This window comes from Panthera leo, chromosome D2 (genome assembly GCF_018350215.1).
Source record: "Panthera leo isolate Ple1 chromosome D2, P.leo_Ple1_pat1.1, whole genome shotgun sequence".
NCBI classification, from domain to species: domain Eukaryota; kingdom Metazoa; phylum Chordata; class Mammalia; order Carnivora; family Felidae; genus Panthera; species Panthera leo.
Genome location: NC_056689.1, coordinates 36,956,030 through 36,979,779, shown reverse-complemented (window position 1 = coordinate 36,979,779; position 23,750 = coordinate 36,956,030). Strand labels below are relative to the sequence as shown.

General features: G+C 49.9%; 1 protein-coding gene across 7 annotated transcripts in view; it reads left to right on the top strand.

Annotated features, from left to right (window-relative positions):
* The window catches only part of KCNMA1 (potassium calcium-activated channel subfamily M alpha 1), a 726,269-nt gene that overhangs the window by 210,013 nt on the left and 492,506 nt on the right, over nt 1-23,750 (top strand). For all 7 annotated transcript variants that reach the window (XM_042909283.1, XM_042909282.1, XM_042909285.1 and 4 more), the window contains exon 2: nt 9,951-10,112. In XM_042909283.1, the coding sequence (XP_042765217.1) occupies nt 9,951-10,112 (162 nt within the window). The remainder of the gene's footprint in view (nt 1-9,950; nt 10,113-23,750) is intronic.

The following is a 23,750-nucleotide window of genomic DNA, read 5'->3' as shown; positions in this document are numbered from 1 at the left end:
AGACTGGCGAGCATTACAGTGTTTTCCTGACAGGAGCCAGCAAGGGACCCAGGCTCCCCCAGCACTTCATATTCAGGGACTCATGCAAGGGAGGGGCTGACAATCCAGACCTCAAGGTCAGGCGGTTTGCAAGAAGACAGAGCCTCGGGGAGTGTTTACACAGCCCCTTTGAATTCGAGACAAAGAAACCTGAGGCACAAAGATGGTAAGTGCCTTGTTAAAGGTCACCTAGCCTTTTTCTTCTGTCACCTTTTTCTCCCACAAAGACCTATGAGGAGCAGTTATTCACACACAGCCCAGGGGACTCCTAGGAGTGAGAAACTGGACAGTGCACCCGGGAAGCAGTAGCTAAAAATGCCTGTGATGAACAAGTGTCTTATGACCAGCAGAGAGACCCAGTAAACTCGGATGGTTTTCTGACATCTCAGAGCACTTGGCTTTGTCCAGCCTTCTTTTTAAGCTCCTGTGACCTGCGTCTGTGGGCACTGTATGCCTTCCCTAGAGGTGTAGCCTGTTGTTAGCAAGTGTAATAGCTGCTGGGTAGGCTAATCTGGCATGCGTGTGGGTCCTCCTGCCCCTGTGGGCTCCCGGGGGATGGATGGGGAGGCTGTGAGGTGCGGGGACGCTCTGAGCTGCAAGGAAGGAGTGTGATAATAGGAACTTCTCCAGGGTAGACACCAGTCTCGCTGCCTCCTCACACCAGCTCCAGGTGGGGCCCAGATCCTCTGCTGCCCTGTTGCCCCCACCCCTACATGTCGGGGCTACCCCCTCTCTGTGCTGCAGAGCAGTGCACTCCTCCTTTTCCTTTCTCTGCAGAGCTCTCACCATGAAAATCCCAGCTGGTGGTGCCCACATTATGCTTTATTTGCCTGAGCTGCTTTAGGTAATCGGCCTAATCCCTAATACATAGGATTATCAGTACCTGAGAGAATCCCTTGCTGGGCCACACACCCAGGATGTAAAGGAGGCTGCTGGAGGGATTTCCTGTGGGCCTGTTTGGAACAAGCAGGGGTGTCTGGAGGACCGTTCCCCCATGTTTAGGCCTGAGGCAGAGGAGCCAGTAGCCTGCATGGAGGTACCGCTAGCCCCGTGGGTTTACAGATACTAAAGTTCAAGCATTTCTGGGTCTTAGGCCAAACTGTGCCCCGGAATGTCATAATCATCGCCACAAATAAAGCATTTTTTAAAAGCAAAAATGGGCCTATGGATTTTGACTCAGTGGATTTCAAACTTTTTTTTTTCCCCCACAGAAAACCACTTCATTCAGACCCAGTCTAGCATGGCTCAATGCAGAGATGCTTGGATTTTCACGGGGGCCGTAGCCTTGCCTACTCTACCCTCCTTTGCTAACCTTCTAAGGCGTCTCACAGGTTATGCGATGCTGGGCCCCAACGAACAGAAAACTATGGGCTTATTGCTCCCTCTCATTTCTCATTTGAGGGCTCTGCTCAGAGAGGTTGGATGACTGGCCAAGGCCACACAGCCTATTCCTGGAAAAGCTGGGGCTAGAATGCCAGCTTCCTAACTTGCAGCCCAGAGCTCTTCCCCTACCACCATTCCTCTAGTGAGAGAGAAAGACTCTTGTGCTCAGCTGAGGGCAGCTGCATGCAGGGCTGCCGGGTCAGTTTTGAGGACAAGAGGGTGCAGGAGAGGTGGGGAGCTGCCACTGGAGACGGGGTGAGGGTTGGGGTTCCAGGTGGATGAAAGGGATAGTTCAGGAGCAGAATCCTTCAGTATAGGCTCCGGGAAATGGGTTTCTGATGATGACCGGGGAAACGTGAAGAAGAGTGGGACTCAGAGTGAGACCCAGAGAGAGGACAGACAGAGGTTTCTGGATCCTTTCTTCCCCCACAGCCCTGTGGAAGTTGAACATCCAGGAAATAGCCTGTGGCTCAAGACTCTGGGCAGGGGGTGCAGCTATGGGACTTCGAGGGATGGGGCTGGCTCCCATCCCTGCAGTGTCCCCCGATTCCCTGTCACACCCCAGAGGTGCCTCAGGCCCTGCAGGACTCCTTGAGGATTTGCCCGCTGAGGCCCTCCAAGGATGCAGAAGCACCTGGGAAGCTTTATCTCCACCTTCAGCCACATCTGCATAGGACACCTTAGTGCTTAGGAGGAAGGCTTCACGGCCTGTCAGCTGGCCATGTTCATTTCCAGTTGGATGCATTGCTCTGTGAAGGGTGATTTATGTCTCCAAGCTGGTTCTTGGCCAAGAAAGGAACCATGTTTCTCTGTCCTTGATTTCATCACCCTCTCAAGGCATGGGGACCTTGAAGAAGGGTCTCTGCGGTACCCGTGGTACCCGGAAGTGGGGTGAATCGAGTGCTCAGAATGGTAATAAACCCTTCATGGGCACTTTGCAGTAGTCCATAACCCTTCTGCACACATCATCCCCTTCACTCCTCACGCTGTCCCTGGAAGGACGTCAGGATAGGTACTCGCCTCTTTGTGGTGTCAGACAGCTGGGTTACAATTCTGACTGTGTCTTCCTGGGCCAGCCACTCATCCCCTCCTCTGCTGCCAGTGCATTCCTGCCTGCGCCATAGAGTTACTGCAGTGGCGCTCAGCGGCAGTGGCCCGTGTTAGTGTCGTTACCCCTCGTTAGTAATACCACCCGTTCCAGATGCTATGCGGGCCTGGAGCCGACTTCCCATTTGCTGCAGCTGTCCTTCTTCCCTCCCTCTTCCCTTCCTTCCTGAACCCTTGGCTCCCGTCTCTCACCCACATGGAGCAGGTGCTTACTCAGAGCTCACAATGCTCCACCGTTGAGGACAGGGCAGTGGACAAAAGAAATGTGAAGTGTTTCCCTTGTGGAGCTTATAGACCATAAGGGACGATCGAAGTCGGCAGGCTAGCAGATAGTGTATAAACGCTCTGAGGAGGAATAGAGCAAGGGTGGGGGTGGTCAGGGTGGGAAGGGTGTCATTTTCAGTAATTACCTCTCAGTAATAAGGTGACAATGACCTGAGAATGGTGAGGGAAGCAGCCAAGGGGCTATCTAGGCCGGGGGGGAGCAGCCTGGAACATTCTGGAAGCACAAGGAGGCTGACTGGGCTGGAGTGAGTGAGTGAGTGGGAGACTAGGAGGGTGGTGGGAGGCGCGGACAGATTGGGTGCGTTGGACTGTGTTAGGCTGTGACTTATCCTCCCAAGTGGGACGAGGAGCCACAGGAGGGTGTCGGCACAGCCGCAACATAATCTGACTTACATTTTTAAGAGTAGTTTTCCTACCAGATGATCACCGTTTAAGCAACTTCCCAGATCTGGGATGAGGAGCCTGTGTCCAAAGAACCCAGATGAAATCAAACTCGAGACAGACGTGGGCCTACTGGGGGCAGTCCCAGCAGGAGCCGGAAGGGAACTCTGGATTCCTCCCAGCAGCTGACCCCCATCCCTTCTGTAGTCACGCAGCAGGTGTGGTGCCCAGGGTGGCCTGACCTGGCTCCGCCTGACAGGTGTGGGTACGAGTGTACCTGGGGTGAGTGAGCCCGGCCAGGTGGGAGCAGGTGTGATGTGTCTCCCAGGAGGGTGTGGCCAGCACAGTGGGCCACCTGGCAGGACCTGGCAATTGCAACATCCTGTTGGGGCTCAGGGAGATAATGGGGGCCCTGCCCTGCAAGATGCATCTGGGTGGAGATCTGACAGCTGAGCCATGGGCTCTGTGAGGCCTGGCTTTGGGGTGTGGAACCCCTTTCTCCAGAGCAGTATTGCTTCCTGCCCAGGAGCAGAGAACAGTGATGCCACCATCGCCCATCCCACTCGGTGCTTTCAGAAAGTGCTATGCTCCACCTTATCAGATTGCAAGGCAGCACTCATTGCTATTTACAGAAGAGGCTCTTAGAAATGGACTGACTTGTCCAAGGCCATCCAGAAAAACCGGACTTGGATTTGAGTATTTTGATCCTCGGAGCTCTTCCTACCACACCACAAACCCAAAGTTTGCAGTATACTGGGTCCAATTCAGGAAGGAGGAGAGACACAAAGGGGACCTAGATTTGAGGACTGGGGCTGTGGGGTCCTGGGATTAGAACAAGCTTGCTCTCCAGTGAGGGGCCAGGGCTGCCCCCATTGCTGGGGAAAGCCAGGCCCTTTGAAGACAAGAAAGGTTGCTTCCTACCATGGCCCCTGACTCAAAGCCTGGACCAGTCGTTTCTGCTAGTGCTAGGAACACCCGAACGCCAAGCTGCAGGCTGGTGCATCAGAGGGGTGTGCTAGGGAGTGGCTGGTTCCTTTAGGCTACACTTGGGAGGAAGAATCATCTTGTCCAGGAGGCAACAAGCATGAGAGCCACAGAGCCGCTGGGGCTTCACTTTTGGCTGGGCTAGGTGGGACCGGGCATGTTGCTTCCTCTCCAGCCACCCCCCACCCCTGTGTTCCCATCTGTATAGTGAGCGGGGTTGGCATCCGAAGGGATTGCCGAGGTCCCTTCTCAGGTTTCCGTCTTTGATCGTATGATTCAGAAGCAATGCCTAAATATCCAGCAGATACGTGCTCTGTATAGTGAGCACCAGGGGCCTGCGGTCCAGTCAGGCCCTTGGCCACAGGTGACACAGGAGGTGTGAGACCCGTGAGAGGCTGCCTGTGTGAGCAGGCGGGAGGAGGGGACTGCCGGCCACTGTGCTCTCCAGTGTACCCCCAGACCCCTGTACCTGCACTCTTGCCCGCTAGCCCTCTTCGTCCTCCGGGCTGGGCACTGAGATTAGATGTTGTCCTGTGCTGTCTGCAGGAGGTAGCGTGGCTTGTTTTACGTAAGACTCTGGTGGAGACAGAAGGCAGGGCTGGAGGGAAGAGTGGCCTCCAAAGCAAGACTGAACTCCTTTCTCAAGGGGTTGGCTGTTGCTGGATCTGTAGCTTTCAGGACATGCCCGCAGGCCCTACCTACTCGCAGTCTCTTCAGAAAATCTATGGTGTCCTGTCTGAGGCAAGGGTAGCTGGAGCCTGTAACTTGTGGGGTCTCTCTCTCTCTCTCTCTCTCACACACACACACACACACACACACACACACACACACACACACACACACCCAGGGGTGCACACACACAGGATGAGTGGGGATCAGTGTCAGATTGCTCCTGATGCTCAGGGAAGCCTGCCCGACCCTGCTCAGGTGTCTTCCCTGAAGGGTAGCTGGGTCCTTCTCTGCAGTGGGAAATGGAAGGTTTGATGGATGCCCACTTTGCCGTTCAGAACAAAGGGCTGCCCCCCACCCCCCCGCCACGCCAGCAATGTCCTGGGGACATTGGAGACAGAATGATGTCCTGGGACCCAAGCGGCAGCCTCCCTCTGGCCCTCAGTCTCCTCATCTCCAATGGGAGGCTGATCTGAAGGAGTTCAGAATCAGAAGGGATCTAAGAATCTAAGAGGTCACTTGGTGCAGGGCTCACTCTATGTAGGAATCCCTGCCCCTGCTGCCCTGGGGGGACGCCACACAACTCCTGATGGAACCCCTCCAGAAGTCATGCTGCCTTCCTTCCCAGGGGCCCATTGCCTCATTGAATAGTCATAGCTGTTAGAACCTACACGCGTTTATCCTCTGTTCTGTAATTATTTGTTAAGGTTCCTCTCTGGGTCAGTGTCCCCGCCTAGTAGATTATTAGCGTCCCTCTCAGGGCCACCAATCAATGAAGTGGTGCCGTTTTAGCTGAATATCCTTGGAGGCCAGTCCCATCCGTGGGTGCTGTCTGGGCAACTGTTACTGCCTGGCACCATACCACATGCTGTGTATTGTCTGTCTCACGTAAGCTTTGGCACCACCTGGATGGGGCCAGTGTGCCTGTCCCCATTGTATATGGAGGCGGCAAGGTTCATCAGTTACCATGCCCATGGTAGCCAGCTTGTAAGTGGCAGAGTTGATCAAGTCCTCTCAAGCTCTGTGTCTTCTGCTAAGAAATACCTGCTCTCAGTTACCCTGTCTGTAAAATGGGGATATTTCACCTGCCTGTTGGATTTATTATAAGCCCTAAGCAAATCGTATATGGAAAGCACTAAAGTTTTAGTTGCTGGCACCCAGTTCTGGCTTGATAAATGGTGGCCAGTGACTATGATACCGGGCACTGTCCCTTCCCGTTTCTTCCCTGCTGTGTGTCTCCACAAGGATACAGCCTCCTCCCTGGGCCTCTACCCTCTTTTCTCCAGAGCATGGGGCTGTACCTGCTCCCAGCAAGGAATGCTTTGGCCAAAGTAAGGTCAGAGGTGGCGGGGGCCTTTCCCCCAGGCCAAGCATGGCTAACCTGGCCGGCTGGCAGTGCCTTTGCAGAGCTGCAGCGTCCTCGCTGTCCTGCCACTGCCCTAGTCCTGCCTCCCACACGTGGTAATTAAGCCCACAGCATCTAGTGTAAGCAAATAATAACAAGGGCATTATCTTTCTTTAGTCTCTGTTTGTCCTTGCCTATCATAAAGTAATTAAAATAATGAATGCCTTGTAAAACAATAGTTAAGAGGGCTGGCAAAGGGCATCATGTGCAATATACGTCTTGCGCTCTCAATTATTGATGCGTTGAAACCACTGTGACTGGGGAAGACTCCCTGCCTGCCGGCCCTTTTCCCACAGGTTCTCTCCGCCAAGGTCCGAAGGCCTGCGGGGTGGCTGTGGGCCCTGAGGCTCCAGGGCTGAGGAGCAGCCTGTGGCCATGGACCAGCTTTGACACATTGCCGGGGGGCACTGCTCAGAGGGAGACGCAGGAGCCTCTGATTGGAGGGCTTTGCCCTGTCCCGACCTCTCCCTTGTCCACCCACATTCTCCAGTTCTGAAAGAAGCAGGTGGTTCTGTCCTGGGTGAAGGGGGAGGCTGGGAAAGATCCATGTCCCATTTTAGATCAGGGCAGGGATGATTAAGCCATGCCGGCACGATTAGGAACAGTGGTTCTCCAAGTGGGGTTCCCAGAGTGGGGTGCCAGACTGGCAGCATCAGTGTTCTCTGGGAACTTTTTAGAAATGCAGTTCTGGCATGGGGCCCAGTACTCTGTTTTAACAAGGCCTCCAGGTGGTTCTGATGCCCACTTGAACTTGAGAAGCACTGCTTTAGAGTGTCGTGGCTCAAGGAGAGGCGGGAGGACTAATGAACTGAAAGTGCGTTGTGTGCATCTATGGGGCAGGCCCTCTTGTCCCCATCTTACGGGGGGCGGGGGGGGTCCCATGCACAGGAGAGCTGAAACTACACCTTCAGTTGCTAAGGCTTTTAGTGAGGGCCCCTGGGTCGGGACCATTGTCATTTCCAGAACACCCACTTGTGCATAATTTCCACATAGTCAAGACATAGGGTCCTAACAGGCCACTGAGATTGGCTCAGGCAGCAGACTCCACAGATGTCAGTAGGTGGCCCCAAATATGCCTACCCCGTGACTCCCTTACCACAGCCTCCTCTTAGACGATTCTAGCTCCCTGGGGCCGAATATACTTGGAAATGCAACATGAGCACCCAGTGGTGCTGATGCTTCTTCTGGCTTCCCGCTTCCCTGAGCCACGGGAGGCCGGAAGGGGAGAACCCTGTGTCAGGAGCAGCTTCCTGCCTGCCTGCAAGTCCCCAAGAGGATGAGTCATCCCATGCCTCTCAGCTCTCCTTTCCTCACTCGCCCCATCCCCACTCACTGCAGACAAAGGTTTTCACCTCTCCCTTGGTTTCTCTCCTGTGCTCCAACTCACAATGTCCCCAGGGTCTGTTTGCCTTCAAGATTAATTCCGTTTTTAAATTTTATAAAAGTTTATTTATTTATTTATTTATTTATTTATTTATTTATTTATTTGTTTAGAGAGCTGGCAGTGGGGATGGGCAGAGAGAGGAAGAGAGAGGGAGAAAGAATCCCAAATGCATGGAGCCCGATTCAGGCTCAAACTCACGTTCTGTGAGATCGATCATAACGTGAGCCAAAATCAAGAGTCAGACGCTTAACCAACTGAGCCACCCAGGCGCCTCTTGAAAATTAATTCAAAGGTTTTAAATGGTGAATATAATTTGCTGGTATCTTTTTATACATCTGTACCTGCAGAAATGATATCAGTGGGTATTTGAGCAGGGGGGCCCATTTAAATTTAAATTTAAAATTTATATAACCAGTGTGTTTAGTATAACCATGTGCCATGTAAAAAATACGTTGTCTATCTGAAATTCAAATTTCTCTAGGTGTCCTGTATTTTGTTTGGTAGTCCTAAGCACATTGAAGGTCTGGCTCTTATAACCCTTTGTATTTATTCATTCATGTTTATAGAGCCACCTATATGCAAGGCACACTTTTAGGCACTCAAGGTACAGCATTTGGTAGGGGAGGCAGACTGTAAGTAAAAAAATAAAACCGAAAGGTGGTGCTGTTGGAAGGAAGGTGGGAATTAAATTTTTTTTTAATGTTTATTTACTTTTGAAGGAGAGAGGGAGAGGGAGAGAGATAGAGAGAGAGAGAGAGAGAGACAGAGTGCTAGTGGCGGAGGGGCAGAGAGAGAGAGAGAATCTGAAGCAGGCTCTAGGCTCTGAGCTGTCAGCATAGAGCCTGATGCGGGGCTCAAACCCACCAGCTGTGAGATCATGACCTGAGCCGAAGTTAGATGCTTAACAGACTGAGCCACCAGGTGCCCCATAGGGTTGGAATTTTCAAAGGGTTGCCAGAGAAGATTTCACTGAAAGGTGGTATTTGAGCAAAGACTTGAGGGAAGTGAGGGAGTAAGCCGTGACCTTCTGTGGGAGAAGAGTGTTTTAGGCAAAGGCACATTGTATACAAAAGTGTGCAGTTTAGGGCCCCATGTGGGGCTCGGTTATCTGAAGAGGTCAGCCTTGTTTCCTCAAGCATGTTTTTAGCCACGAAGGGAGATTTATTCTCTTTTGTAATTAAAAAGGTCTGCGGGCACCTGGGTGGCTCAGTCAGTTGAGCGTCTGACTTTGGCTTAGGTCATGATCTCGTGGTTTGTGAGTTTGAGCTCCACATCAGGCTCACTGCTGTCAGTGAGGAGCCTGCTTTGGGTCCTCTGTCCCCCTCTCTCTCTGCCCTTCTCCCACTTGTGCTCTCTCGGAAATAAATAAAACATTTTTTTTTTAATTTTTTTTTAACGTTTATTTTATTTTTTGAGACAGAGGGAGACAGAGCATGAACGGGAGAGGGTCAGAGAGAGGGAGACACAGAATCTGAAACAGGCTCCAGGCTCTGAGCGGTCAGCACAGAGCCCAACGCGGGGCTCGAACTCACGGACCGCGAGATCATGCCCTGAGCCGAAGTCGGCCGCTCAACCGACTGAGCCACCCAGGCGCCCCGGAAATAAATAAAACATTTTAAAAAGTTATTGAAAAAGGTCTTATGTGGATTTCAGACACAGCTGGATTCAGGTGTTCAAATGATGACACCAGTATTCTATCACTTCTCCTAGGTTCCTCTGTGGTGGCTTCATTCTCAGGGAAGGGTTGCCTTTCCTGTTCTTTCCAGCAAAAGTCCCAGGCTTGAATTGTATTGGGTTGGCATGGGTCATGTGACCATCACTGGCTCAATCTCTGTTTCCTGAGGGATGGAATGGAGTCTCCATTCCTGGGACAAGCGTGGGCCTTCAGTTCCTTTTGAACTATATGGATTGAGATGAGCAAATGGAGATTTCCTTCAGAAAGACAGGGTGCTCCTGTGAGGACGGTATGAATGGTGGGCGGCATGCCAACCTCGCCTCCTTGTAGTCACTCCATGACCCTAGACAGGATGCTCTCCCTACTGAACTTAGTGGTTGTTTCTTTAAAGGGGAAAGAGAATAATTTCATTCTTCTTTCTTTCACAAAGATATTTTAAAAGGAAATAAAGAAAAGATTCTTTTAAAAAAGATTAAGAAGAAAACCAAAGCCATAGTCTATCCCACCTCCTCGCCCCTTGTACCTTCAAGCCGGCATCCACGTCAGCCAGGACCTTTCCAACTTTGATTCTTTTGGGTAGGTTGTGTTTACTAAATCCAGTTGGTTCCTGTTCTCAATCCTGTTCTCTCTGTTGCCAGGAGGCCCAGAAGATTAACAATGGCTCGAGCCAGGCGGATGGCACTCTCAAGCCAGTGGACGAAAAAGAGGAGGCAGTGGCAGCCGAGGTCGGCTGGATGACCTCTGTGAAGGACTGGGCGGGGGTGATGATATCTGCCCAGACACTGACTGGCAGAGTCCTGGTGAGTCCCCAACACCTTCCTCCTCAGGGAGGCCTGCTATCTGGTCCATGATCCTACCATGTTTCCCAAGTCTTCTCTAAGCTACCCATTATTGGGGAATGGGGGTGAACAGCGGGTCATGGAGTAGAGGCTGGTTCTCTGTGCACGTAAGCCAGAGGTATGAGGGAGGATCTGTAGAGTGGGCCAGCACCTGGGGTGAAGGGGGTATGTTGGGGAGGATGTAGGGCATTTCCTCTGCCAGCAGAGTAGGTGTATGCATGCACACATACACCATGTACACACACACATACATACACACACACATACACACCTTGATAATCCTGGAGAGGAGAAGGGAGTCAAAGAAATTTGTGCTCAAAATTCCACAAAGAACCCATAAATGATAAATGCCAGGATCCATAGAGTTCTCAGCACGTGCCCATTGGCTCTGTCGGGTCTGCTCGGGTCAGAAGTTTCCCTGAGAAGGATGTTGCATTCCAAATGATTTCTTATTACAATTCTGGAAGCTGTTTTGTATGGGCTGCCCTTCCTGGGCCTGAAGCTGGGGCTTGGTCAAGACTAATTTGACTCAAAGAATGAATGGGAATGTCCTGACAGATAGGTGAACCAAAGATAAGGCAGGGCCATTGGAAAATAGGTGCCACACCCAAGGTGTTTCATGGTGAGAGCTCGGTGAGGAGGTGGCGATAGATGTGGGAAGATGGTAGAAGTTTCACCAGAAACTTCTGGATTCGTCAGAATCCTTCTTGGGGACGACTCTACATCATGTTTGGGATGACTATGTCACAAACCGTTTGAGGGAGGGACTATGACACTGAATGTCATGCTCGCATCACAAAGGTGGTGGCCAAACAGCCGTCAAGGAGGACAGGGTTCTGTTAACTGAGGGAGCTTTTGGGAGCAGAGTTTTCTGGAAAGTCCAGAAGCTGTGGCTGATGTTGATTGCTGGCACCATAGAAATGGGAGAGGTTTAAAGCCGTGGTTCTGGAGAGGAGGAGAGGGAAACTGACGAGGCCAGATGCTGCATGGAGGAGGACCTCCCGGGTCGGTGGGACCCAGGAGAGACCGGGTGGCACGGAGCATCTAATGTGAGATTGTAGGTCGCTTGTCGCAGTCTCTGCTCCATTACCAGCCTCCTCACCTCCCTGCACAGTCTTCTTCAGCAAAGGCTCCATTGCTGTTTTGTGCTTGTGTATGAGTGGATTCTGTGTGGGAAGCTGACGGAGGGTGAGTTCTGGGTCTGGGCATTCATGGGGAAAGAAATGCAGGCAGTGCATGCTCTACCTGTGGTGGTGATGGTGGGTGAGGAACAGCAGACAATTTGGTTGCACAAATGTGACGCCTGTCGCTTCTGCATGGCCACTGTCGACAGCTCTAATTTTCTCCGTCGGCATCAGCCGAGAGTTACCAGAATGACTTGGCTAGGCGTTTTTTGCGGCCCTGTGGAAAACAAGGAATGATCTACTTCCATTGCACCGTGGATGGAAGTTATTGAAGGAATGTGTGGAGGAGAAATGCTGAGTACGAGCATTGTGTGGGTGTGCGTAGGGGGCGCTGAGTGTGGGGACACAGGGGCCATCAAGAAAGCCTCGTGGCACTTCACCGGGTGGAGCCTTTGAGCTAAAACTTCCATTTCAAGATGAACTGAGCACATGCTTGATGACAGAGAAGATATCCGAGATGGAAGCATCCCTGAGCTTGAAAATAAGAAAGGGACCACTTAGTGGGCCAGAAGCGGAGAATACCTAAATAATACATAATAAAACAGAGAACATTTGAGATGAGCATTGAACTGTGAGCTAGCATCATGAATGTCTACACAGTAGAGGGGGTCATCCCAGAGTGAGGGAACAGTGGCAGCAGAGAAAGGGCGCAGAGCATGGAGGGAGCGAGGCCCAGGCGGCGAACAAGGAGGCACCTGAGGGGATAGAAGACCCGGAAGATGGGCTGGTGGCAGCTTGTCAGATCTTCAAATGCCCAGCCAAAGAATGCGGACTGAATTTTGTAGGAAAAGGAGATTTTGAGGGAGGGGCATCATGACTGGTGGTTGTGCCGAGAGAAACACAAGGAGACAAAGTAGGGAGCAGATTGGTGAGGCGGGAGCGCGACGTGCTAGGATCCGTCAGGACAGTGAGCTACCCCGCTGGGACAGGCCGTGAGCAGATGACCACAGGGGACCCGCCGCAGCCAGGCCTGAATGAGCACCACGCGGTGCAGGCAGGTGGGTGGATGTGGGTGGTGCTAGGGAAGCAGAACTAAGAGGCCAAGGGCACCAGTAGCCATGTTGATGCTACCGCTCATGGTAACGTTATCAAGAGCCTCCCGTGAGCCAGGCACTGTGTGAGGCGCTATGCATTACGATCAGGTTGAAGGGCAAGGGCCATGTTGTATTTGTTCGGTCTCTCCCATTTTGCTGTTGTGTTGTCGGGGTTCATTACAAGGAAGCAAGCAAGTGGGTCTTATCGATGAATTTGTCTCCAGTTTGCAGTTGAGGAACCTAAAGCATAGGAAGGGCAGTAACTCGCCGAAGAGCATGCAGCCTTGAGTGACACAGCCAGGCTCGTACCTGCAGGCCTCTGGACTCCCTGTCTAGTGCTCTTTCTGTGTCATTACTTCCCAGGCAAAGATAATGCCTCTTCTTTTTCTAAGCCACTGTCAGCTGTCGCTTTGGCTGTGACATTTTGACATTACTGTCTGAGCCAGTTAGATCCTGAGGCTGTTTGGCCTGATTCTCTTAACATTTGCATGGACAAGCACAGTCTGCCTACGCCTCTTTGCCCCTGATGCCAGCTGCCCTCTGAAGGTCTCCTTGGAGAAAATCCTGTCCGGGCTGTTCTGGCTCCATCATAGCAGGCCTGGTCCCGCTGCACAAAGAGAGCAGGCGTCTTGGTGCCTTCGGAACAGGCCTCTCCTTGAGGAGAAGGCGGGTGTCTGCTCTGAGTAGGGAGCAGATTTCACATAGAAGTTTCAGTGTGCACGAGAAAGCATCTCTGTCTGTTCCGAACCCAAAGCTGTGTTTGTCTTGAGCTGTCCAAATGTTTATCCTTGCAACAATGGGATTAAAGCAAGACTAGACACCCAGCTGTTCAGAGTTTCCCTATTTAATGTTTAATTTTTTTTGACACCTGGCACAGGAGCTTGGCTGCCACACCTGGGCCCCTTTCTTACCTGTCTCATTGTCACAGGTGAGAGTCTCAAAGCTAGGCATTTGTGGGTAAGGCCCAGGTTGGGGAAGATTCTCCAGACGACCCCAGCACATCTATTGACTCACCTGCTGTCTGAGATCTCTCAGACGAGCACACCATTCATTCAGTGAGTGCTTATTTCTGACCTGCCCCAGACACTATTCCAGGCCCTGGGCATAGGGGATGAGTAACAGAGATCTAGGGGGTGAACTATTTGTATCGATAGACTAGATATAAAGTTGTTGAGCTCAGTGTGAATAAGAATAAATGATAGTCACCACTCCCCAATGCTTTTTATGGTTCACACCTGGAGCTTCAGCATTGGGGCTGGGAATAGCCTGCCTGGTTCTCCTGCCGTGGTAGTCAGGCTTAGCTTCATAAAAATAGCAAGACTGGACAGAGTCTTGGAGCACATGGCTGAGGGGTTCTGCATCAAAGTGGACACCAGGCTGGCAAGGGTTACTGCTTCCTTTATCTTTCAAATTTTTTTAAATGTTTATTTTTGAGAGAGAGACAGAGACAGAGACAGAGAGCAAGCAAGGGAGGGGCAGAGGGAGAGGGAGACACAGAATCCAAAGCAGGCTCCAGGCTCTGAGCTGTCAGCACAGAGCCCAACGTGGGGCTCAAACTCACCGACTGTGAGATTATGACCTGAGCCAAAGTTGGACGCTTAACCGACTGAGCCACCCAAGTGCCTCTCCTTTATCTTTTTTAAAAATTAAAAATATTTATTATTTTCTGGCTATAAAAAGGATGCATGCTTATTTCAGAACTGGGGAGTATATTGGAAGAATTGGTGACAAAGTCCACTTTGGGACTTGGGGTTGGCCCACACTGAGGGGCATTTCAGGGGCAGTAAATGCCATGGAGGTAACTCCTAGCTGTTTGGGCGTTGCTGGGACTTTGTTCACTCCATGTCATGTTTTCCCTTGTATGCACAGACTCCGGGGATAAGTGGTTCTCTGTGCTGGGGATTGCTGTGGTCTTCCTGCGGACCTTCAGTGAACACGGAGTTGGGAAAGGGATCATGGCCCTCTCCTTGTAGTGGCTGCTGTGAGCCACGTTCGTGGCCCACTGAAAACACACAGCATCTCAGGATTTACATTCCATGTGTTCACATCCCCTGGACTTCACGTCTGTGTCTCTTTGCTCATTTCCCCTTTGTCCTGATTTCCTTATTCTCTCCAATTCAGACTTTCCATGTATGTGGCTATGTACTCCATTACAGTTTTGTGAGCTAAATGAAATCTTTCTAAGAATAAGGCAGTACATTTAAGTAAAGAGGGCAAGAAACAGAGTAGGCTTTTCTATTGTTTGGTTGTACTTTATAAAATCATTAGCAAAAATCAATATTAGAGACAGTCTACTTCAGGGTTGGTAAGGTGTTCAGTCAAGGGCCAGATAGTAAAGATTTTAGGCTTTGCAGACCATAGGGACTCTGTCACAACTACTCAACTCTGCCATTGTAATTTGAAAGCAGCTATGGACAATACATGAGTGTGACTGTGTTCCGATGAAACTTTACAAAAACAGGCGGTGGGCCAGATCCTTTTTCATAGTCACAGGTTTCCGATCATGGTCTATTCAATTGCTTATTTAATAAATAAAGAAATTGAAAGGCAGAAATTGGAAGAACTTCCTTAGGAAGGACTTTTCTAAGGTAATACAGCACAGGAGTGACAGTCCCAGAGAACCCATTTGTAATGAGAAAAGTTACAGACACACAGATATACCCATGGCTAAATGTGGACACACACATACACTCACCTCACCTCTGTTAAACATCTTGTTTCCGAATATTCATATTAATTTCTACATTGATCTCAGAGAGGCTATCTCCCTAAGAAAAAACTATGCATCATGGCCAAGCATGGCCTCATCTCTAGGTGTGAGCGGTAGTATCTATGTTGCCTGCACCGGACCTCAGTCCCTTTACACGGTCACTGCTTTGTGCTTCTCTTTAAAGACTACTTTTGCCCATACAATCATCAGCTCCTTGAGCAAAGATAGAACTCTTAGAATTCACTCTGTTTGGCTATTTTCCCCCTATTTCCCATGCCACTACATTTAAATATTCTTCCGGGAAACATGTAAATCGAATCCATGAACTGAGAAGATAGGCTATACTTGCTTTACCGTCTTTGGGATGATTTATTGAAGAAAGAGAAAGAAAAACACCAGTCTTTTCCTTTATCTTCCCCCAAACATCGCATGTGTGTGCATTTTACATTAACATTATATACGTAGGCTGGGCCGTCCATCTTTATCTCCTAGAGCCCAAAAGAAAATATGTATCAACTACATCTTTCAAATAGAAATAATCCTATTGGTTTAATAGAGTTAAATAGACACGTTCTCTGCAGTGCCATTTGCACATGAAATTGGACTAGTTGAACAAAATGGGGGTGCGCATTGGCATACGCTTAATCGAATATGTGACATTTATTGCCTTCATTTCTCCCTTTAGGTGACTCACAGTGCTGCTGACACATCTCATCAGCATCCTCTCCTTTTCCGTTGCAGGGCTGCCTGGTGGCAAATTCACGCACAGCTCACATTTCCATCTCTGTCTTCCTCTCACTCATGCCCCCTCCCCCTTTTTATTGCATTTTAAGCAAATCTGCATAAAATTTTTCTATCACCTACAAATGTCCTATGTGGCGGAAAGACCTGAGGTGTCATGGACCTGCATTCTTAGTAAGAATGTTCTCATAGTAAATAGGTAGACCCCACTGTCTGTACACTTGGAGGTAAATTGGGATTTTGTTTGAGGTTTTTTTTTTTTTTTTAAACTCCCCTAAGTGAGGCTTCTTTTAAAGGAAATGCATGGCAGTCCCTCTTCAGGACTTAATAATGGCTCTTCATTTTATCCTGTGCAAAGAGTTTATATTTTGGATATGAATCAATAAGTCAAGGAAGGTGTGCTTTCTTTATATCATTAAACATGAAATGTTGTCTTCACCTGTTGAAAGATGCACGGGCTTGCACTAGATTTGTTGCTGGTGACACCGCACCATTGGGTGAGAAAACGTGAGTCACAGAAGTCACTGAATCCAACAGGCACTCATGATAGGTGGTGAGCTGCCTGTCACCAGAGATGTTCAAAGAGAGGCAGGATCACATTTGGTGCCGTTTGTGACAGTTGGTCGGACTTCATCCTCACTGCTTTAATTAGGTTCTACAGAAAACTGGATCTAGGAGATGCTCTAGGATAAAAATGGTTCCCTGGAACTTGGACAGACTTCATTGCTCTCCCCTTCGTGAGATTGTCAATGCATAGCAACGTGTGAAGCTCAAAGAAGTCCTGCAGTAAGAAGGCAGACTTTGCTTTGCCCAGCGTTTCCCTTTCCTGTTTCACCAGGGAACCCTTTCCTCATGAAACACCTGTAAGGCATCATAAAGAACGCACTTTGGGAAACACTTAAATAGCCCAGGGATTGGCAAACTATAACCCATGGGCCAAATCTAGCTCACTGCCTGTTTTGTAAGGCTCACAAGCTAAGGATGGTTTTTACATTTTTAATGGTGTTTTAAAAAATCAAGAGAAGAATATTTTGTGACATGTGGAATTATATGAAATTCAAATTTCAGTGTTCATAAACAAAGCTTTATTGGGACACAGCCATGCTCACTCATTTACATATTGTCTGTGGCTGCTTTTGCAACGTGCTGCAACGGCGGAATTGAGTAGTATCCACAGAGGCCAAAATACCCGCCAGCCTAAAATAGTTACTGTCTGGCCCTGTACAGAAAAAGCTTGCCAGTCCCTGAACTAGATCATTAAGTTCCCCTCTGCTCCAGGACTGTCTCCAAGTTGTCAGCGAGACTTGCCCTATGGTTCCTCAGAGCACAACGGATAAGGGGTACCATCTAGCCCCTCAGGGAGACATTTATTTCACAGTCTAAACCAAATGATGTGGTAGAGATGGGGAGAGGGAGGCCAGAGCCAGGTGGGCCTCAAAGCTCTACAGCAGGTTCCCAGCTGGCTCAGTTTATGGATTTCCCCTTCCCAAGGTCAGTGGGGCGTGTCTGGCAATTCTGTGGCAGGGTCACTCCCTGTAACTCCACCTACCTGCATCCCCGGCAGTCGAGCCCACCCCAGGCCCTGCCCAGCAGCCCGGAGTCCGGTTCCTACCATGGAGGACACCCCCAGTTCTGGCCTGCAGGCCAGGTGCCTCGGCCACACTACACTGGCTGCTCGTATGCACTGCTGGTCTGCGGGCCACGTGATCCGTGAGCCGGCCTCTCCAGCGCATTCTGTAAGGAGCAGCTGTTAATTTTACTAGCTGGTGTGTTGGCTCCTCTGGCCTCCCCTGTGAAAATGAAGGAGAGTTTCAGAAGTGAATCCTCAGACGGCTCTGGGAAGAGGAAGAGCCTTCTGGCCCAGGAGCAGCCTGCTTCGTCCTGGCTGTTTATCTCTGACTCCCAGGGGCCTCTGGGCTCTGGTGGGAAGCACTTCTGCCCAACTGCCTCTCTCCTCTGGAGTTTCTTGGGGGGAGTGGGTACCCATGTAGTCCTCCCGCATTATCTGTCCATTCCCTCATCTGTATCCCTTCATCCGTCTGTCCTGTCCACGACCTCTATTGGTGTTCCCAAGCACATGGGATTGAATGCAGCACAAAGTGGGTGTCTGGTGAACGAGGCAGGGCACTGCAGGACTTTCCCTTGCTAGTCACCCTTGCTTCTGCTCTGTTTCAGCCTCTGTGTCTGGGCTGGGAGACAGGAGCCCCGCCCCTTTGCTAAGCCAGCATTATCTGACCTGGGGCTCCTACTCTCTTTTGATCTCCATCTGGCTCTTTATGTCTTTTTCTCATTTGATTGGAACCAACAAGGAGGACATGTAAAGCACTCAGCATCCCCAGCATTTCCACCTCCTGCTTTCCTCCCTTCCTGGGACATGCATCCTCAGGAAAGGATGCTGAGGGCTGTTGTGTGTGGTAGGAGCCCAGCCTCTGCGGCCATTCTACTGAGTCCCAGATCTGCCACTCCCTAGGGCTTTTACCCTGGGCTGGTTGCGTCCATTTTGGTGCCTCAGTTTCCTTATCTGTCCAGTGGGTGTCATAATAGTCCCTGCTTCTTAATGTTGTAAGAATTTGATGCATCAGTGCATATTTGATGTTTAGAAGAGTGGCTATTATATGGTGGGTGCTTACTAAGCATTAGCTATTATTGTTTTGGTCATTGTTGTGTAAGCCCAGTGACACACCATGGAGGAAATGGGCTGGTGTGGAGACACACGGGGTTGGAGAGTGGAGGATAAATCCTTTCCTGCCACAGACGTGGAGCAGCCTTCGGCTCTCACCAGAGTCAGATGTCCTCTCAGGATGCCGAACCAGCTCTGGGCATGGTCGTTTGAAAGGGGTCTGAGAATCCCAGGCAGGCCCTGGTTTGGGTCCAGCCAGCTGATGATGTTTGCTTCATGCACACAAATTCAGGCCCTGTCATTTCTGAAGCCAGCTCATGGCAGCCTGACTCACTAATGTCAAGTCGGCCAGGAAATTCTCACTTCATGTGGCCTCCCGGAGCTGGCTGGGGTCTGGAGGGCAGGCTGGGCCCACCCTGGGAGCCATACATTATAGGTGTATGTGCCATAGGAAATGTCTTGGCAGGATGACACATGGGTCTTGTAAAAAGAGGGTCAAGTACACTCACTGCGGTCCCCATGTCTGGTCCTTCCTGGATGTGAGGCGAGGCTGCCAGACACAGAGCTGGTTTCAGAGAACCCATCAGCCCCAGTATGTGGGGAGGTGTCTTCCACATTCATTTTGTCGGGCAGCGACCACGAATCTGTTGAAAGGGTGCAGGGAAGTGTGCTGTCACCAGGAGAGGACACAGATTCTGCTGTACGTGCAAGGCATCTCCTTTGAGCTATTCATTCATTCCTTCAAACATTCCTGGAGGATCTGCTAGGTGTCAGACGTTATTTAAGGCTCTGGACACATGTTGGTTCTTCTAGCAAAGCTTGCAAAGTGAAATCATCCAAAGTGTTGAAAGTGCAAATGTTATGTCTGCATTTTGCTACAATGCTCTGGGTGGCAAGATTTTTGAAGTAGTTTGGTCATAAATCAGAGCCCATGACCTCTCCATCAGTCCTTGGACAAGCCTGGGAGCCCCACACTTCTGGTCCCGATCACACATCCTGTGCTGGACCCAAGGGGCCTGAGCAAATGTGTTTCTATGACTAATGTTAAACTAGCTTCTCCTTTCCCAACCGGTAAAAGCTGGCACCCCCTGGAGGCTTTGTCGGAAATGGAATGTCTGTATTTGGAGCCCACCATCTTGTGCTGGGAGAGTTTTCTCACTTGGCTCTTCCCCCAGGGCCTTTGGAGGATGCCAATGGTTTAGCAGACCCTATTTGCCAGAAAAATACCCCAGTGGACTGAGACTCTCCTTGGAGCCTCCCTGTCAGCTGTGCGGAAGTTCGTTCAGCAGGGAGGCCCCAAAATAGAGATGATGCTGATGACAAAGTCGCCAGCCGTTGTCGTTGCTGGGGGCACGTGCTTGGAAAGTCACACTCGGGACCACACGCAAGCTGATTCTTCCAAGTTTAGTTTACTAGGCTATGTTTAGGAGGACGCAGACTGACTCGTGCCTACAGGCCCCACACATCCCAATTTGGTGCGCTAGAAGCCCCATTTTTAGGGTGTGGGTCCAGAATGAGGCTTTCCTCAGAAAAACAACTACGTCAGGGGAATGACAACAACAGAAACCCACCATTTGCCCTAAAATTTTATTGCAAAATATGTCCTCTAGAACTTGAGTAGTGAGGGAACTAGGGCAGGACATTTGCTTGTCCTTCTTTCTTAAGGAATCAGGCCACTCGAAAACTCCATTAAGTGCACCCAGGCCCATCTCTTTGCTCATCCAGTTAATTTTAGTTCATAAAATTGGCCTGGTGCTGATGTGGAAGATCACGACTAAGCTGGGAGGCTGGGGGCCTGTCTGAAGGGAAGCTTGGTTCCCAGTTCCCAAGCCTGATGGGACACAGGTCTTCCCCTCGGGCACCAGAGTTTACCTGTCAACTGTATGTGCCTCCTCCCTGGGCAAGCAGACCTCTGAGCCTTCGTTGTTCATTGCACATGGGTGAATCCAGAAGTGAATGGACTGGTAATACTGGTTTCTTGCACCTGTGGAGAATCCGGGGTCTAGTGGATTCCTCTGAAGGGTTCAGAAAGCCTCAGCTTCCTAGAACTATTTCCAGCCTGCCTTAGCAAAGAGGCTGAATTTTGACCTTTCCCCATTTCTCTTTTTAGCTTTTTTCTTTCCTTCTTCTTTCCTTCCTTCCTCCCTCTCTCCCTCCCTCCCTTCTTCCTTCCTTCCTTCCTTCCTTCCTTCCTTCCTTCCTTCCTTCCTTCCTTCCTTTTGGCTCTTGGTGAAGTGGCTGTCCTATGGGAAACAGAGAGCAACTCATTGAAAGAGGGAGAAGAAGAAAAGACCCTGTTCCCACACTACCTTCCCTCAAATTCAGGCTTCACTTACATTAAAAATAGCTTGAGACAGAGGCTGAATCACAATAGGGTGGCGTTTCAGAGGCCAGTCTGCTGGCTTCCTGGCTGCCACATGAACCTGCTAGGCTTGTTGGTCTCTGGGCCCTGACTTGCACAGGAAGGCGTGGGGTTTGGAATCCCACTGGGAGGGATCCAGACCATTCTCCTTGTGTGTCATGCTAGATCTATCTGGAGCTAATTATATCCGCTGGGCACTCACAGAGCCTTCTCTCTGGGATTGTGCCCTGGGGTGGAAAAGAACTTCCTGCAAAGGAAAGGGGCTGTTTTCAGGGGCTGTCACATCCCACAGGCACCATGTGGACTCCTGGGGAAGCTGCCATGAGGTTATTGTCTCCCTCTGAGCCGTGAGGTGGGTAACTTGGTGACCTTAGATCTGTCCAGGAGGAAAGCTTGGATCATTAGAAAAAAAGGCAAACAGTTTGCTCCCCTAGGTTCATGTGGTGTGTGTCTCTGGGCTTTGGGGACCATCGATAGTGTTGGAGATCAATTTGAGAAATAAGAGGAGAGGTTGCAATCACTTTCTTTCATCTGAGGAACTGTGGTCAGTGGAAAACTAACTGAGTTCTTATCCTGGCTCTGCCGTAACCTTCCTGGTGACCTTGGGCAAGTCAATTCCCTTTTAAGGCCTTGGCGTCTCCATGAACAAAACAAGAGGGTAGCAATAGTTTATTCCCTTGCAGCCCCAAATGTTTCTATGTTTTCTCATTCCCTCTACTGTCCTTCCATCCATAAAGGCAGTGAGGGTTGACCTCAGACCTTTAGTGCACCTGGCAACGTGCTAGGCACTGAGAGCTTCAAAAGGAGAAAGAAGCATAGTCTTTTTCTCATCGGCTGGAGTAAGTGAAGAGAAGCAAGAGATAGTCCAGCAGCGTGGTGTCCCCATGTGGCCCTTCCCTGGCTTTGTGTTTTGTTTATTTATTTATTTATTAGTTTATTTACTTATTTTGAGAGAGAGAGAGAGAGAGAGAGAGAGAGAGAGAGAGAGAGAGAACGCACAAGCTGGGGAGGGGCAGAGAAAGGGAGAGAGAGAATCCCAAGCAGGCTCCGTGCCATTGGCTCAGAGCCCGATGTGGGGGCCGAACTCACAAACTATGAGATGGTGACCCGAGCCATGCTCAAGAGGCAGACACTTAACCAACGGAGCCTCTCAGGCACCTGTCGTTTAAAATAAAAATCTAAAACTCTTCCTTTGTGATAAGGCCTCTGCCTCACACTCACCTAAGGTTCTTTTCTTTCTGGACTTCTTTCCAGGTGGATGTCTGTGTGCAGAAAGGGAGGCTTCTGGCCTGTGAGTGTGGAGTCAGGTGGGAGGAACAATGCGGTGGGAGCAGGGGTCACATCCTGAAGGCTGGGCCCTCCCAGGGGAAGTGCAGGCTTCTTTTAAACCATTTCAGTCTTGGATCCTCCTTGAGTTAGCTTTAAACAGTCGGAAACCCCCGAGGGGATCATGTTCCGACTTGGTAACCACACTAGCACCAAAACTGACTTTAAGAAAAGCCTTCTTTCCGACTGAGCAGCCTCTGGTTGGGAGACCTTGACTGAGATACAGCCTCCGTCCTTTGCTTTGGCAGAACTGCTGCGGAAGAAGTCACTGTGTTCCTGGAAGTCTGTTCCTCTTCTGGAGGTAGAAGTGGTACCTATAAACAGAAGAGGCACATTTATTTAAAGTGGTTAGTGGCAGAGACACCCAGGAGGGGCTGAGCAGTAGGGAAGATTACTGTGGTGAAAATCATTGTTTTATTTCTGGAGCAAGGTGGTGCAACCCCCAGATTCATAGCAAGGGTGTCAACGCTATGGGTGGTTGTTGGACTTGACATGGTGGGAGTTCCCCAAATGAAGCTTCATTTTAGGTGAACTTCAGTGAACTTACAAAACAACCACAGCAAACCCTCAGCTGACTATTTCAAGTATTCCTGATATAATTAACATGATTCAAGCAAAGACTGTCTGAATCCTTGGGAGTAAGGACTAAGCAGTTTCCTGGAGGCTAAGTTATAAAACACCACTGTTCCTCTGACCTGTGCCCACTTTGCAAACCAGTGGGTTTATCTGGTGGTTTTTCCAGAAATTTCAGTGCTAAAGCAGGTTTCCATAGCATCCTGGCCCAGAGGGAGTTGCTGTACTGGGGGATCAGGGACATCTCCAGCAAGCAAACCTTGTGGAGACAGCTAGGTAAGCCATCCTTCCAGCCCCCAAAGCTACAATTCCTCTTCCCTGGGGCTTGATAGAGAGATCCAGATAGAGAGACCAGAAATAAATAAGAAACTAGATTCTCTTTCATTTAACTTTCTTTCAGACACAGCCTCTGGTGCTAATTATTTCTGCAGTAGATTTTGTCAGGCCTTGAATCCCTTTCCTTTTGCCATAGGTGGTATAGAGATGCAAAATGACACGAGAAACAATCCGCTTTCCTGAAAGATAATTTTGTGTACATTAAACAGACACATTAAGCCATTTATAAGTGAGCTGTTTGTTCTTAGGGAGCTGGAGGAGATCTGAATTTCTAATTCCATGCTCTTTTAATAATTTTCAAAAGAACCGACGGTAATAATTAAATGTCTTTGAACTTCCCTAGGCTGTCTTCTGTTCCATGATCTCAAAGCATATGAAAAGAAATAGAATTCTCTACCTTGATGAACTCCTTAAGAGGGTGGAGGGGATGTTGGCCCTGGAAGGAGCTTTTTAGCAGAATTGGGGGGGAGGGGCGGGGATTTAAGGTAAAGAGGTTCAAGGGAAAGGCCCAAGGTCACTCTGAGAGCTTCAGGCATGGAGTGAGGACCTAGAAGCCAGTGTTTTCTTCGTAGCCTTGTTTGCCCAGACTTGGAGCAGGGCAAGGAGAGAGAGCTAGAACTTAGTTAAGGGTGTTTGTAATGAGAATATGTGTAACATGGAGCATTTTTTGGCTTTGGTGTTCAAGGATTAGAAGAGATCTGATCCAGGGGTTG